The sequence below is a fragment of the Oncorhynchus clarkii genome, chromosome 3 (assembly GCF_045791955.1).
Source record: "Oncorhynchus clarkii lewisi isolate Uvic-CL-2024 chromosome 3, UVic_Ocla_1.0, whole genome shotgun sequence".
NCBI lineage: Eukaryota > Metazoa > Chordata > Actinopteri > Salmoniformes > Salmonidae > Oncorhynchus > Oncorhynchus clarkii.
The window spans coordinates 43,246,770-43,263,215 of NC_092149.1; the positions used below are offsets into that span (position 1 = coordinate 43,246,770).

Genomic DNA, 16,446 nt, shown 5'->3' on the forward strand with positions numbered 1-16,446 from the left:
TCCTCACCATCTTAAATAAGCATGCCCCAATCAAGAAATTTAGAACCAGGAACCAATATAGCCCTTGGTTCTCTCCAGACCTGACTGCCCTTAATCGTTTACCTTTGATGATCTTCTGATGTTTTCACTCACGAGACTCCCAGTTAGACCGCAAATGTTCCTTTTGTTCCATAAAGATATTTTTTATATCCAAATACCTCCGTTAGTTTGATGCGTTATGCCTAGGAATCCACCAGAAATAGCAGTCACGACAACGCAGACAAAAATTCAAAATTAAATCCATAATATCGACAGAAACATGGCAAACATTTTTTATAATCAATCCTCAAGGTGTTTTTCAAATATCTATTCGATAATATATCAACCAGGACAGTTGGCTTTTCACTAGGACCGGGAGGAAAAATGGCTACCTCTCTGTTTAGCACAAAAATCACACTGAGAGCCAACAACTGACCACTTACGCAATGTGGACGTTTATGCTCATTCTTCAAAATAGAGGCCTGAAACTACGTCTAAAGGCTGTAGACACCGTAGGGAAGCCACATAAAAAAGACATCTGGTTGATATCCCTTTCAATGGGCAATAGGGATGCATAGAAAGATAGGGGTTTCAAAATAAGAGTCACTTCCTGATTGGATTTTTCTCAGGATTTCGCCTGCAATATCAGTTTTGTTATACTCACAGACAATATTTGTACAGTTTTGGAAACTTTAGAGTGTTTTCTATCCCAAGCTGTCAATTATATGCATATTCTAACATCTGGTCCTGAGAAATAGGCTGTTTACTTTGGGAATGTTATTTTTCCAAAAATGAAAATAGGTCCCTCTAGCTTCAAGAGGTAAGCATGTTTCAGTTTAGGTCACCTAGCAGCACGAGCTCTGGAGATAGATGAGGGGCAATCAGTTCACATATGGTGTCCAGAGCACAGCTGGGGGCAGAGGTTGTTCTATAGCAGGCGGCAACGGTGAGAGACTTGTTTTTAGAGAGTTTTTTTAAAGTAGAAGTTCATATTGTTTGGGTACAGACCTGGATAGTAGGACAGAAGTCTGTAGGCTATCTCTGCAGTACATTGCAACACCGCCCCCTTTGGCCGTTCTATCTTGTCTGAAAATGTTGTAGTTAGGGATGGAGATTTTAGAGTTTTTGGTGGTCTTCCTAAGCCAGGATTCAGACACGGGTAGGACATCCAGGTTGGCAGAGCAGTGAATAAAACAAACTTAGGGAGGAGGCTTCTAATGTGAACTTGCATGAAACCAAGGCTATTACAGTTACAGAAGTCATCAAACGAGAGCGCCTGGGGAATAGGAGTGGAGCTAGGCACTGCAGGACCAGGACTCACCTCTACATCACCAGACGAACAGAGGAGGAGTAGGATAAGGGTACGGCTAAAAGCTATGAGAATTGGTCATCTAGGACGTCCGGGAACAGAGTGTAAAAGGAGATTTATGGGGGCAACAAAATAGCTTCAAGGTATAATGTATAGACAAAGGTATGGTAGGATGTGATTGCAGTGGAGGTAAACCTAGGTATTGAGTGATGATAAGAGAGATATTGTCTCTAGAAACATCAACATCATTGAAACCAGGTGATGTCATCGCGTGGCATTGTCCGATAGACCTATTCAGATAGCAGCCGATAAGACAACTAATGATTAGCGAGCCGCAGATGGGCGTTCAGGTAACGTCGCGACGGAGGGGCCAGTTGGATAACTCCCTCGGGCAGATAACGTCGGTAGTCCAGTCGTGAAGGCCCGGTGGGGCTCTGCATCGGCAGTAAAATGGGTCCGGATAGGTGATTGTAGCCCAGAAGTGGCTGCTGGCTAGCTCCGGAATAATTTATGTTTGCTCCGGGACAGACGTAAGCAATAGTCACTCGGATAGCAGCTAGCTAGCTGCAAAATCCAGGTGTAAATGTCCAGAGCTTGCGGTAGAAATCCGGGGATATTGCCTTGTCTGAGTCGCGTTGTACAAAACTGGCGATAGCTTTTCGAGCTAAAGGATAGCTGATGACCACCAACTGTGGTTAGCTGAATACTAACTAACGTAAACTGACTAGCTTCTGGCTAGCTTTTGGCTAGATTCTGGTTAGCTTCTATTGTGGATTTCAGATTTGAGGTGAATAATACTTTCTTTTTTTAAATTGGTGAGGCGGGTTGTAGGAGAATGTTTTGAAATTGAGATTTTTAGAAAAATGTATATATAAAAAGATATGCGAGGAAAATATGTAAATACGTGTATATACAGTACTGTATATACACAGGACAAGACGAGGACAAAGGAAATCTGACTGCTATGCCAGCTTGGGACAATATATTATTAATTGATACATTTTCAAGTACATAACTGTAGAAATACACACTGCCAGGAATGTCATACATGATGGATCATTAGCTTATACACTAACATTCACACATCTAGATGGCTGGGCGGGGTGGGTGTGGAGCCAGACACACCAGGGGTTCAAACTGTATAACCCAGTTCCTTCATCAAGGAAACAAAACTATGCTACATTCATCTCTGGGACACTCAGGATGACAAATCAGAGCAAGATTAATGAATGTAAGTACATTATTTACCTTCAGAGGTGAATGTATCAAACCAGTTGCCGTGATACGTTTTTTGATGTTGTGCACTCTCCTCAAACAATAGCATGGTCTTTTTTCACTGTAATAGCTACCTTAAACTGGACAGTGCAGTTAGATTAAGAATAATTGAATATTTCTGCCCATATAAGACATGTCTATGTCTGGGGAAATGTTCTTGTTACTTACAATTGTATGCTAATCACATTAGCGCACGTTAGCTCAACCTTCCCGGTGGAGGGACACCGATCCCTTAGAGGTTAAACATAACAATAGACAGGTGCATGATGATGTATGGAATAAATTAGCCATTTGAATGTCAATTAATTTCATTTAATCAATTTCTACTTCATTGAATTGAAATTCATTTCCAATTCTGCTTCCTGTGGGGTGTGGCCAATTCAAATTAATGAATTAAAGACCAATTCCCAACCTAATTCAGAATTGACCCCCAAGCCTATCACGGACATTATGTCTGCTATTACAAAATGTATTAGAATCAACAAGTTATTGACAACGCTTGAACGAAAATAAATCATAGCTGGATATACTGACGACAGCCATCACTAAAAATAAAACATGGGCTGGACTCTTATGCACATACACACAGTTGTAACCGCTACACAAAGCTCTGTTGTAACCTAGCAACAGCTTCTGCAAAGCAGAAGACCAATTCATGTATCTACTTTAGCTGACTCATTTTTAGACCAAAGAGCATTTAACTTATGTTTGGGCAAAAGCAATAATATAACATAACGTTGGACTCCTGTAATAGTACACAAAGACTTGACCCAGCGGCCAAAACTAATTGCAATGACAAAATGACTAACTGCTATGCCTGCTGCAAAGAGGAATGGTACAAGACCTACACTTCACTTCCTACACTACAGCATGCAGCCCGTCAAATCTTCTTTTGATTTTTCTGCACCTTACGTGTGGAATGATCTACAATGCACTTTAAAATTGGAGGAATTGGTGCCTCTCTGGCATTTCAGAAAGTTGTTAGGGTACCTTTTTACTAAAGAATGTGTCTTGCTTTTGGCATATTGTTGTGCATAATAATGTGTATTTTAATGTGTATATGAATGTGTTTATTGTATTTTAATGTGTATTGTTGTGCTATACAGGTGTCATCTGGAAAAGAGACCTTGGTTTCAGCATTGACTCCCTGACAAAATAAAGGTTAAATAGAAAAGGTAACTAATTATGCAAATGATCGGAAAAGCAAAGGATGAAACGGACTTAACGCCCATGAAAAGTGTCCGTTTTTTGCATACTGTGGTCACACAGTTTGGATGGAAGGTATGCTCAGGTGGCAAGAGCATCATGTAACAGGAAGTGTATTAAGATAATCGAGACAGAGAGAGAGAGTCTTCTTTGTTTTTCACTTCTTATTCTGCTAGGACTCATATTGTTACATACAGTATAACGAAATTGTTGAAGCAGTTGTTACAATTTGTTCTGACTATAAATCTACATTAACTTTTCATGCCAGTCTTGAATCGAACTTAAGTTTGAAACTAAAGGTCTGTCTGAGGAGTATAGTGAGAGACAGGGTGGGAGAGAAAGAAGGATGAGAGAGACTGTATGTAGGCGTGTGAGAGATGGACAGAGAGATGGAGGGATTATAGTGTGTTTGTATAGAGGAAAGACAGTTGGTTGGTTTTAGGCATAGGGCTGAGAAAGATACATATTCCAGCATACAGTAAATTAGGGAGAAACAGACTCAGTGGCGCACTGCAGTTTTGTGGTTTTGCCATAAGGCAAAGTGTATGTGAATGTGAGTGTATGTGAAGTTTAATAGCTACTCTTATACTATTCTACATGTTTTGCCAGAGGCTGAGAGAAAATGCTGCTTTTTTAAAGCTAACTTGCTGCAATTCTACACATAGCCATGTGCCATGGGGCAGAGAGAAAATATAGCTAATCTCATGCAACTCTACACATTTTTCCATGAGGCTGAGAGAAAATGTTGCAGTTTTACAGCAACCGGAGCCCGTGGGCCATGTGGGGTTGCAGGGTTTTTTAGTACCCCAGTGCTGAGACTGTGATGTGTGTGTGTGTGTGTGTGTGTGTGTGTGTGTGTGTGTGTGTGTGTGTGTGTGTGTGTGTGTGTTTTGATTTTGAATTGGAGTGAGAAAGAGAGAGCAAGAGAGAGCGATGCATAGTTTTGGGAGTTTTCCATGTCTCTCCCTGAAGAAGTGACTCTGGGAGAATCTTAAATTGCATACTTGTTGCGTCCTCTCTCCTCTCCCCCTTGCCTCCTTCTCAAAACCCATTGGAGGAGAAGGTCAGAGGGGAGGGACGTCTGGCTTTCTCATCCAATGGGTTTTGAGAGACGAGGAGAGAGGACAGAAGACGTGAGGAGTATGCAATTGAAATCTTTCCTCTGCCCCCTGCCAACATGGACTCCCTGATGGCTACAGCAACCTCACAGTAAGTCTTCTATACATTCCTACCCCAGCTGCTTTGGCCCCTCTCCTCCTCACCACCACACTCTCCAACTACTCCTCCAAGTCCTTGCACTCTCTTCCCTCTCTCTCCCTCCCCTCGTTCTCTTTCTCTACTTCCCTCCCTCTTTCTGTCACTCAATCTCACTCTCCTCTCTCTCTCTCCCCCTTTCTCCTACTCTCCCCCTGTCCCTCCCTCCCCCTCTCTCACTCTCAAGCCTGAGAGTAATTATAGGGCTATTGCAGGGAGGAGGAAAGAAAAGAAAGGAGAAAGGGAAAAAAGGGAATTGTCTGGAAAACAACTGCTCGCTTACCCCTTGTTCCGATTCCAGGGGCTCGGCTTTGACTCGGACTGCAGGCATTCCATCAAGCATTAACATCCTGTTCTCGGGTCGTCTGTGGAGGAATAGAGGAAGGGGGAGGAGGTGTAAGACGGACGCTGAGTTTGTCCATGACTAAGCATCTTAGTTTGACACACATAGAAAGTAAAAAGTATGAGCTGACGTACGGTGCTGACTAAAAGAACAGTAAACTGTGTAAAAATAAAGTGGCACACTTACACATGCTTAGGGCTTAAATGCTTACAGTTAGATAAATAGCCAGGCATTGTGCTGTACATCCTGTATGTGCACTGACAAACATAAACGTAAGCACAACGACATATACAAAGAAACAGTCACATATAAGAACACACACACCGTCCACTCTCTCTCTGTCTAAACAAGCCACAGCTTTCTGTTTGTAACTCCTGTGTTCACTTGTCTGCATGATTGTTCCGGTATGTTTACAAATAATCAATTTGTAATAGACATACATTCTATGGTGACCATATCTATATTCCCATAAAACTAATGCACAATAGCACAACCATGGAGATCCTGTTAATTTATATTGGCACAACCATACAATATGTATATGTCCCAAATAACACCATATCCCATAAATAGTGCACTACTTTTGACTAGAGCAATATACACTGAGTGTACAAAACATTAGGAACACCTTCCTAATATTGAATTGCAGCCCTTTTGCACTCAGAACAACCTCAATTCGTCTGGGCATGGACTCTACAGGTAATTCATGCAAGCAGTAAAATCAGATTAAAAAAACAACAGAAAAATACACCTTATGGAAAAGAGGGGATTGTGGAGAGACGCACACACAGGCGCAGACACAAGCAATATACGCACATGTACGCATGGCTTTTTTGTTGTATGTGGTAGTAGAGTAGTGGCCTGAGGGCACACACTTAATGTGTTGTGAAATGTAATGTAATGTTTTTAATTGTATATAACTACCTTCATTTTGCTGGACCCCAGGAAGAATAGCTGTTGCCGAAGCAGTTAATGGGGATCCATAATAAAATACAAAGCTTTCAAATAAAACCAAATTTTATTTGGTCACATGAGTCGAATGCAACAGGTAGAGCTTACAGTGAAATGCTTACTTACAAGCCCTTAACCAACAATGCAGTTTTAAGAAAAATAAGTGTTATGTATAAAATATATATTTTTTTAAATAACAAATTATTAAAAGAGCAGCAGTAAAATAACAATAGCGAGGCTACATACGTACCAGTACATATAGGTGGCGTTTAAGTGACTATGCATAGACAATAAACAGAGAGTAGCAACAGCGTAAAAGAGGGGAGTTTTTTTGAGGATCTGAGGACACATGCCAAATAGGCTTTGTCGTGCCCTCTTCACGACTGCCTTGGTGTGTTTGGACCATGATAGTTTGTTGGTGATGTGGACACCAAGGAACTTGAAGCTCTCAACCTGCTCCACTACAGCCCTGTCGATGAGATTGGGGGTCCGCTCGGTCCTCCTTTTCCTGTAGGAGAGGGAGAGGTTGGTATCCTGGCACCATACGGCCAGGTGACTGACCTCCTCCCTATAGGTTGTCTCATCATTGTCTGTAATCAGGCCTACCACTGTTGTGTCGTTGGGAATACTTAATGATGGTGTTGGAGTCGTGCTTGGCCATGCAGGCATGGGTGACCATGGAGTCACAGGAGGGAACTGAGCACGCACCCCTGAGGGGCCCCTGTGTTGAGGATCAGCGTGGCAGTTGTGTTGATGCCTACCCTTACCACCTGGGGGCGGCCCGTCAGGAAGTCCAGGATCCAGTTGCAGAGGAAGGTGTTTAGTCCCAGGGTACTTAGGTTAGTGATGATATTTCAGGGTACTATGGTGGTGAACGCTGAGCTGTAGTCAATGAATAGCATTCTCACGTAGGTGTTAATTTTGTCCAGGTGGGAAAGGGCAGTCTGGAGTGCAATAGAGATTGCATCATCTGTGGATCAGTTGGGTCGGTATGCAAATTGGAGTGGGTCTAGGGTTTCTAGGATAATGGTGTTGATGTGAGCCATGATCAGCCTTTGCACTTCATGGCTACCGACGTGAGTGCTAAAGGTTGGTAATCATTTAGGCAGGTTACCTTAGTGTTTTTGGGCAGAGGGACTATGGTGATCTGCTTGAAACATTGGTATTACAGACTCGGTCAGGGACAGGTTGAAAATGTCAGTGAAGACAATTGGCAGGTGGTCAGCGCATGCTCGGAGTACACGTCCTGGTAGTCCTTTGGCCCTGCCGTCTTGTGAATGTTGACCTGTTTAAAGGTCTAACTCACATCAGCTTTTTTATAAAAGGCAATTCTTTCTCTGACATGCAAATACGATGGTAGGTTCATGCAATGCTTTTAACATAAAGGAGATCTTTCCACCCCTACTCTTGTCCATGGTGGTCTGCGAACCCACAACCTTCTGGCCCGTAGTCCTGTGCTCTATCAGAATTCCGGCATTACCATGTAATGTTTACAAAACAAACAGTTTCTAAAACTACATATTTAAAGGGCTTTGTGAGAGTAAACGGTAGACATGTTTTCTCCTATTCACTTTGTTTTAATTATTATTTTGTGCATAAGGGAGTTTGATTTTTTATTTTAGCATTCAGGGAGAGTTTAGGTAAAGTATATTTTGCTAAAGGGAGGACCATCCATTTATAGTTCAGAGAAGTCAGATTTTCTCCATGTAACCCTTATTATAAATAATGTTCACTCCCTAAAGCATATTTGAAACAAGAAAGTACTTTTTATGTGTTACTAAATCGGGACTCTTACTATATCCTTCACAGTCACATAAGCATACAGTACAAACACACACACATACATTCATATCACCAATCAGCCTTCCTTCTGCCCCACAGAAACCTCTCACAATAACAGATACACAAAGAACACTCATCCAATAATGTGGGCAGCTCCTCAGCATTAGCAGTAGTATGAAGACGTGTGTGTGTCTGTGTGTGTGTGTCTGTGTGTGTGTGTGTGTACACATGTGTGTTTAAAACACCAAGGTAAATTCCTAGTGGCAATGCGCCATCAGCGCTCTATTTTGCTCCCCTCTCCCCCTCCTCACATTGCTAGAGGCTGGAGTGAGGCTCCACCCATGATTGCCATAGCAACGCTTTCTAGGCCCAAGACCTAATGCCGAAGGACATCCTGGACAACAATACAATAGCTCCAAAGCCAGGACTACTTGGGGGATTCAGACCCACCCACACACACACCCACAAACACACACACGTCTCATGCAAGGTTACTCATCACGTATGAAGCGTGGTTCCGTGTGGTTTGTGTATGTGCGCACATACATGCATGCATGTGGTTATCCAGGTATTCAGGCTGATAGCCTAAAGGCTCAGACTTTTCTGTTTCCATCTACTGTACTGGGCCATGGCTTCAGTGGACCTGCTCTAACTTGGAGCCAAGCCCAGGCCACTGGTACTTTTCAGCTTCCATTTACATACTGTATCAATGGCCCACTGTGAACTTTAATGATCCTGATGGAAACACAATAACACCAGAGCTGACATTAACATAAAACACTGGTGACACCCTAGTGTGAGGGGATGTCATAGTGTAAATGCACCATGAGAGAGGTTTATTCTCTCCTTTCAATTGATCCCCTTTACAGACATGCACCATGTTTAACTCTACAACTGCTAAAGCAGTCATTTTGACTGCTCATGAATAAAACAAATATGTATTACTACATTTTTAAAGTCATGCCCCCTCCATTCTGGACTTTTCCTAAATGCGTCTACATAACACTGTCAGTGTTAGAATCTTAATATCACAAACAGAACTGGAGTTCTAACCAGTTTAAGGTTTTCGTAATGGTTTTCCCCTGTTGCACCCTCCTCCCAATCACACCAATAATTGCCTCGAAACTGAACCAAACTATACAGAAATTGATTTGACACATAACAGATAAGTAAATAAATTACGTAAAGTAGGATGGGGAGAAAGTAGGTGAATGGGTGAGTTGATGAGCGACAGGAAGTGAATGACGCATAATTATGTAATCACCAATTGTGATTGGAGAACAGGGCGGGCCCGGTTTTGATCTGTATTGATCTGTTCTAGTTATTATCTCAAAATGGTATGTACCCTATATCAATCCACCAAATCCAAACAGTCTTATCAGTCTACTCTGAGTGCGCATAATTGTACCTGCTGTACAGCTTACAATATCTAGGAAAATATCCACATCAGGCAACAGGTGAGCGAGTGTCAGAAAATGTGGTAATGAGGCTTGTGGAACCTTACAATGGCAAGGGGACAAATGTCACCATGGACAATTTCTTCACTTCACTGTAATTGGCCTGCACTATGAACAAAGTGAGACGGGAGATCCCACCCTCTGCGCAAAATAAGGCACATGCACAGCCGTTGCACTCTACAATGGTTCTGAAGAATGACAAGATGACAAGGACACAATAAAATAAAATTGTATTTGTTACATGCGCCGAATACAACAGACCTTACCATGAAATGCTTACTTACAAGCCCTTAAACAACAATGCAGTTTTAAGAAAATAGAGTTAAGAAAATATTTACTAAATATTAAATAAATAAATAACAATAATGAGGCTATACAGAGGGGTCTATGTGCGGGGGTACAGGTTAGTCGAGGTAATTTTGTACATGTAGGTAGGGGTAAGGTGACTCTGCATAGATAATAAACAGCAATTTGCAGCAGTGTAAAAACACATTTTCTAGGTGGCCATTCGATTAATTGTCCAGCCGCCTTATGGCTTGGGGGTAGGAGCTGTTAACTTCTTGGTGACTGGGGGGCAGTATTTAGTAGATTGGATGAATAAGGTGCCCAGAGTAAACTGCCTGTTACTCCGGCAGCTAGAATATGCATGTAATTAGTATATTTGGATCGAAAACACTCTGTAGTTTCTAAAACTGTTTGAATGATGTCTGTCAGTATAACAGAACTCATATGGCAGGTGAAAACCGGAGAAAAATCCAACCAGGAAGTGGGAAATCTGAGGTTTGTAGGTTTTCAACTCATAGCCTATCGAAGATACAGTGGTATATTGGTCATGTTGCACTTCCTAAGGCTTCCACTAGATGTCAACAGTCTTTAGAACCTTGTTTCAGGCTTCTACTGTGAAGTGGGGCCGAATGAGAGGGGATTGAGCCAGGTGTCTGGCAGATTGCCACGAGCTCGTGACGCGAGGTCATGTGAAAGTTAGCTCAAGTTCAATTGCTTTTCTACAGACAAAGGAATTCTCCGGTTGGAACATTATTGAAGATTTATGAAAAAAAACATCCTAAAGATTGATTCTATCCTTAGTTTGACATGTTTCTACGACCTGTAAAATAACTTTTTGGACTTTTCGTCCGACCTTTCGGCTGGACTTGCACACGCGTTTGGATTTGTTTACCAAATACCCTAACAAAAGGAGCTATTTGGACATAAATGATGAAATTTATCGAACAAATCAAACATTTATTGTGGAACTGAGAATCCTGGGAGTGCATTCTGATGACGATCATCAAAGGTAAGTTAATATTTCTAATGTTATTTCTGACTTCTGTTGACTGCACAACATGGCGGATATCTGTTTGGCTTGTTTGGTCTCTGAGCGCCGTACTCAGATTATTGCATGGTGTGCTTTTTCCGTAAAGTTTTTTAGAAATCTGACACAGCGGTTGCATTAAGGAGAAGTTTATCTAAAGTTCCATGTATAATAGTTGTATGTTTTATCAATGTTTATGATGAGTATTTCTGTAAATTGATGTGGCTCTCTGCAAAATCACTGCATGTTTTGGAACTACTGAACATAACACACCAATGTAAAATGTGATTTTTGGATATAAATATGCATGTATTGTGTAACATGAAGTCCTATGAGTGTCATCTGATGAAGATCAAAGGTTAGTGATTAATTTGATCTATATTTGTGCTTTTTGAGACTCCTCTCTTTGGCTGGAAAAATAGCTGTGTTTTTCTGTGCCTTGGTGGTAACCTACCATAATCATTTGTGGTGCTTTTGCTGTAAAGTCTTTTTGAAATCAGTCACAGTGGCTGGATTAAAGATAATTTTATCTTTAAAGTGGTGTAAAATATTGTATGCTTGAGGAATTTTTATGAGATTTTTGTTGTTTTGAATTTGGCGCCCTGCACTTTCACTGGCTGTTGGCGGGGTGGGATGCTACCGTCCCGAATATCCCAGAGAGGTTAACCTCTTTGATCTCTAGGGGCGCTATTTCATTTTTGGATAAAAAACGTTCCCGTTTTAAGCGCGATATTTTGTCACGAAAAGATGCTCGACTATGCATATTCTTGACAGTTTTTGAAAGAAAACACTCTGAAGTTTCAGAATCTGCAAAGATATTGTCTGTAAGTGCCCCAGAACTCATTCTACAGGCGAAACCAAGATGATGCGTCAACCAGGAAATGAGCAGAATTTCTGAAGCTCTGTTTTCCATTGTCTCCTTATATGGCTGTGATTGCGCAAGGAATGAGCCTACACTTTCTGTCGTTCCCCCAAGGTGTTAGCAGCATTGTGACGTATTTGTAGGCATATCATTGGAAGATTGACCATAAGAGACTACATTTTCCAAGTGTCCGCCTGGTGTCCTGCGTGGAATTCGGTGCGCAATTGCCAGCTGCTTGTACTTTTCCATTTGATTGAGGGGAGAAACCATGCTTCCAAGAACGATATATCATTGAAGAGATATGAGAAAAACACCTTGAGGATTGATTCTAAACAACGTTTGCCATGTTTTCAGTCGATATTATGGAGTTAATTTGGAAAAAAGTTCGCGTTTTGAGGACTGAATTTTCGGGTTTTTTTGGTAGCCAAATGTGATGTATAAAACGGAGCTATTTCTATTACACAAAGAATCTTTTTGGAAAAACTGAGCATCTGCTATCTAACTGAGAGTATCCTCATTGAAAACATCAGAAGTTCTTCAAAGGTAAATGATTTTATTTGAAGGCTTTTATGTTTTTGTTGAAATGTTGCGTGCTGGATGCTAACGCTAATGCTAACGCTAAATGCTACGCTAGCTAGCTACTTTTACACAAATTATTGTTTTCCTATGGTTGAGAAGCATATTTTGAAAATCTGAAATGACAGTGTTGTTTACAAAAGGCTAAGCTTGAGAGATGGCATATTTATTTCATTTCATTTGCGATTTTCATGAATAGTTAACGTTGCGTTATGGTAATGAGCTTGAGTCTGTATTCCTGATACCGGATCCGGGATGGGGAGATCAGAGAGGTTAAGAATCCTTTTGGACCTAGACTTGGCGCTCCGGTACTGTAGCAGAGAGAACAGTCTATGACTTGGGTGACTGGAGTCTTTAGCGCCTTCTTCTGACACAGCTTAGTAAATACAGTTGAAGTCGCACATTTACATATACTTAGGTTGGCGTCATTAAAACTCATTCTTCAAAACACTCCTCAAATTTCTTGTTAACAAACTATAGTTTGGGCAAGTGGGTTAGTACATCTACTTTGTGCATGACACCAGTAATATTTCCAACAATTGTTCATTCTTGGGAGAAATTTCCAAACGCCTGAAAGTACCACGTCCATCTGTACAAACAATAGTACAGTATAAAAACCATGGGACAACGCAGCCGTCATACCCGTAAGGAAGGAGATGCATTCTGTCGCCTAGAGATGAACATACTTTTGTGCGAAAAGTGTGAATCAATCCCAGAACAACAGCAAAGGACCCTGTGAAGATGTTGAAGGAAAGAGGTACAAACATTTCTATTTCTACAGTAAAACGAGTCCTATATCGACATAACCTGGAAGGACGCTCAGCGAGGAGGACGCCACTGCTCCAAAACCACCTTAAAAAAGCCAGACTACTGTTTGCAACTGCACATGGGGAAAAATATTTGACTTTTTGGAGAAATGTCCTCTGGTCTGATGAAACATAAATAGAACTGTTTGGCCATAAAGACCATCGTTATGTTTGGAGGAAAAAGGGGGGACTTGCAAGCTGAAGAACACCATCCCAAGCAAGGGGGTGGCAGCATCATGCTGTGGGGGTGCTTTGCTGCAGGATGGACTGGTGCACTTCCCAAAATAGATGGCATCATGCGGCAGGAAAATTATGTGGATATATTGAAGCAACATCTCAAGACATCAGACAGGAAGTTAAAGCTTGGTTGAAAATGGGTCTTCTAAATGGACAATGACCCTGAGCATACTTCCAAAGTTGTGGCAAAATGGTTTAAGGACAACAAAGTCAAGCTATTGGAGTGTCCATCACAATGCCCTGACCTCAATCCCATAGAAAATATGTGGGCAGAACTGAAAAAGTGTGTGCGAGCAAGGAGGCCTACACACCTGACTCAGTTACACCAGATCTGTCAGGATGAATGGGCCAAAATTAATCCAACTTATTGTGGGAAGCTTGTGGAAGGCTACCTGAAACGTTTTTTCCAAGTTAAACAATTTAAAGGCAATGTTACCAAATACTAATTGAGTGTATGTAAACGTCTGACCCACTGGGAATATGATGAAAGATATAAAAGCTGAAATATATCATTCTCTCTACTATTATTCTGACATTTCACATTCTTAAAATAAAGTGGTGATCCTAACTGACCTAAGACCAGGAATTTTTACTGTGATTAAATGTCAGAAATTGTGAAAAACTGAGTTTAAATGTATTTGGCTAAGGTGCATGTAAACTTCCTACTTCACCTCTAGGTCCTGGATGACAGGAAGCTTGGCCCCAGTGATGTACTGGGCTGTACTCACTACCCTCTGTAGTGCCTTACGGTCGAATGCCGAGCAGTTGCCATACCAGGCAGTGAGGTCAGGATGCAACAAGTCAGAATGCTCTCGATGGTGCAGCTGTAGAACTTTGTGAGGATCTGGGGACCCATGCCAAATCTTTTCATTCTCCAGAGGGGGATAAGGCGTTGTCGTGCCCTCTTCACAACTTTCTTGGTGTGTTTGTACCAATAAAGAGAGAACTGGAGACTATTATGCACTACAACCAAACAAAGGTATGCTAAAGTGTGTCAAGCAAGTGAAAGTTACGAAGGCTTGTGTCAACTGTTTTCTAGTATTTTCAACATTTGACCACGCGTCTTGATGACCGTGCATCTTGGTGGCTTTATTTTGTCATAAAATAAGCTGTTACCGTGTTCCAACACATATGCTTTCTGTTTCATAGTTGTAACAAAGGCACCCGACAAATACACTTGATTGAACACTTGAATATTTGTTTTGAGTGTTTTTTGTTTTTACATATAACCTATGGTATTTTGTTATTTGAAATAAAATAAAAAAATATTATGTTACCCTGTATTTACGCCATCCATCATTTATTCAATTCTGACCAGTTTCCCAGTCCCTTCCGATGGTCTCTTTGTTACCTCTTTGATTAATGCCCTTCTTGCCTGATGAGCGGCCCTCTCTTGGCAGGTTTGTTGTGGTGCTATATTCTTTCCATTTTTTAATAATGGATTTAATGGTGCTCCGTGGGAAGTTCAAAGTTTCGGATATTTTTCTATAACCCAACCCTGATCTGTACTTCTCCACAACTTTGTCCTTGACCTGTTTGGAGAGCTCCTTGGTCTTTATAGTGCCTCTTGCTTAGTGGTGTTGCAAACACTGGGGCCTTTCCGAACAGGTTACTGAGATCATATGACAGATCATGTGACACTTAAATAAAGTCCACCTGTGTGCAATGTAACTAATTATGAAGGTAATTTGTTGTACCAGATCTTATTTAGGGGCTTCATAGCAAATGGGGTGAATACATATGCACGCACCACTTTTCAAATTTTTATTATTTACTTAATTTCACTTCACAAATTTGGACTATTTTGTGTATGTCCATTACATGAAATCCAAATAAAAATCTATTTAAATTACAGGTTGTAATGCAACAAAATAGGAAAAACGCCAAGGGGGGGGTGAATACTTTTGCAAGGCACTGTGTGTATTCACCCCCTTTGCTATGAAGCCCCTAAATAAGATCTGGTGCAACCAATTACCTTCACCTTGGATTAGCTAACACAACGTGCCATTGGAACACAGGAGTGATGGTTGCTGATAATGGGCCTCTATACCCCTATGTGGATATTCCATTAAAAATCAGCCGTTTCCAGCTACAATAGTCATTTACAACATTAAACATTTATTATTTAACCTTTATTTAACTAGGCAAGTCAGTTAAGAATTCTTATTCACAATGACGGCCTACTCCGGGCCAAACACCTGGACGATGCTGGGTCAGTTGTGCACACATGCCGGGATCAAACCAGGGTGTGTAGTGACGCCTCTAGTACTGAGATGCAGTGCCTTAGACTGCTGTGGTGGCGGCTATTCAGCAGCCTAATGGTCTGGGGGTAGCTATTGGCCAGTCTAACAGTTTTTGCCATGATACTCCTATACTAGGGAGATATAAAGGAGAGGAGAGGTGATTAAGATCATCTTTCCATTTGCTCTGCTCCAAAATGAAATGATCATCCCAGGTGTGAGGGAGACTGGGTGGGGGTTGAAGTGGGCTGTGGACTGTTGAGTATTGAGGCATACAACCCCCTCCCCCTTCTCTCCCTCCACTGACCCACACTTAATGCCCAGAGAGGAACCACACTAGAATAAGGCCAAGTCTACCCCCCAAAAATGAAGGGGGTGGGGACAAAGGTTGTATGTCAGAGTGTGTGTCAGACAGAGAAAGTGTGTGTGTGTGTGTGCTCGTGCATGTTTGCATGAATGTGTATGTTTTACTATTTTGTGTGTGTGTGTATGTCCAACTGGAGCTTCCATCCACCACCCTCCTCCCTCCTCTTCCATCTCCCCTCCCAAGTCCCTGATGGCTATCAGCTCTCTGGTGACTGGGCCAATCAGCTGGTATAAATGGATAAGGCCCAACGAGGCACAGCCAGACAGAATGACTAACGGGTCAATAGGAAGTGACAGGCCTCTGAAGAAAACACTGAACTTCAGGGACCCATGGTGACCCCATATTCACTCACACACACACACACACACATACACAATTTGTATGTAATTCTTTAGAATCTAACATGTTAGGGAAGTGGGGGGGTTCTAAGCTGACATATGGAATTGTTTTA

At 41.6% G+C, this 16,446-nt stretch overlaps 1 protein-coding gene across 1 annotated transcript in view; it reads right to left on the reverse strand.

Annotated features, from left to right (window-relative positions):
- Positions 1-16,446, reverse strand: part of LOC139395697 (Krueppel-like factor 12) — a 121,680-nt gene that overhangs the window by 79,165 nt on the left and 26,069 nt on the right. The window contains exon 2 of the mRNA XM_071143039.1: positions 5,346-5,427. Within this exon, the coding sequence (XP_070999140.1) occupies positions 5,346-5,411 (66 nt within the window). The 5' untranslated portion in view covers positions 5,412-5,427. The remainder of the gene's footprint in view (positions 1-5,345; positions 5,428-16,446) is intronic.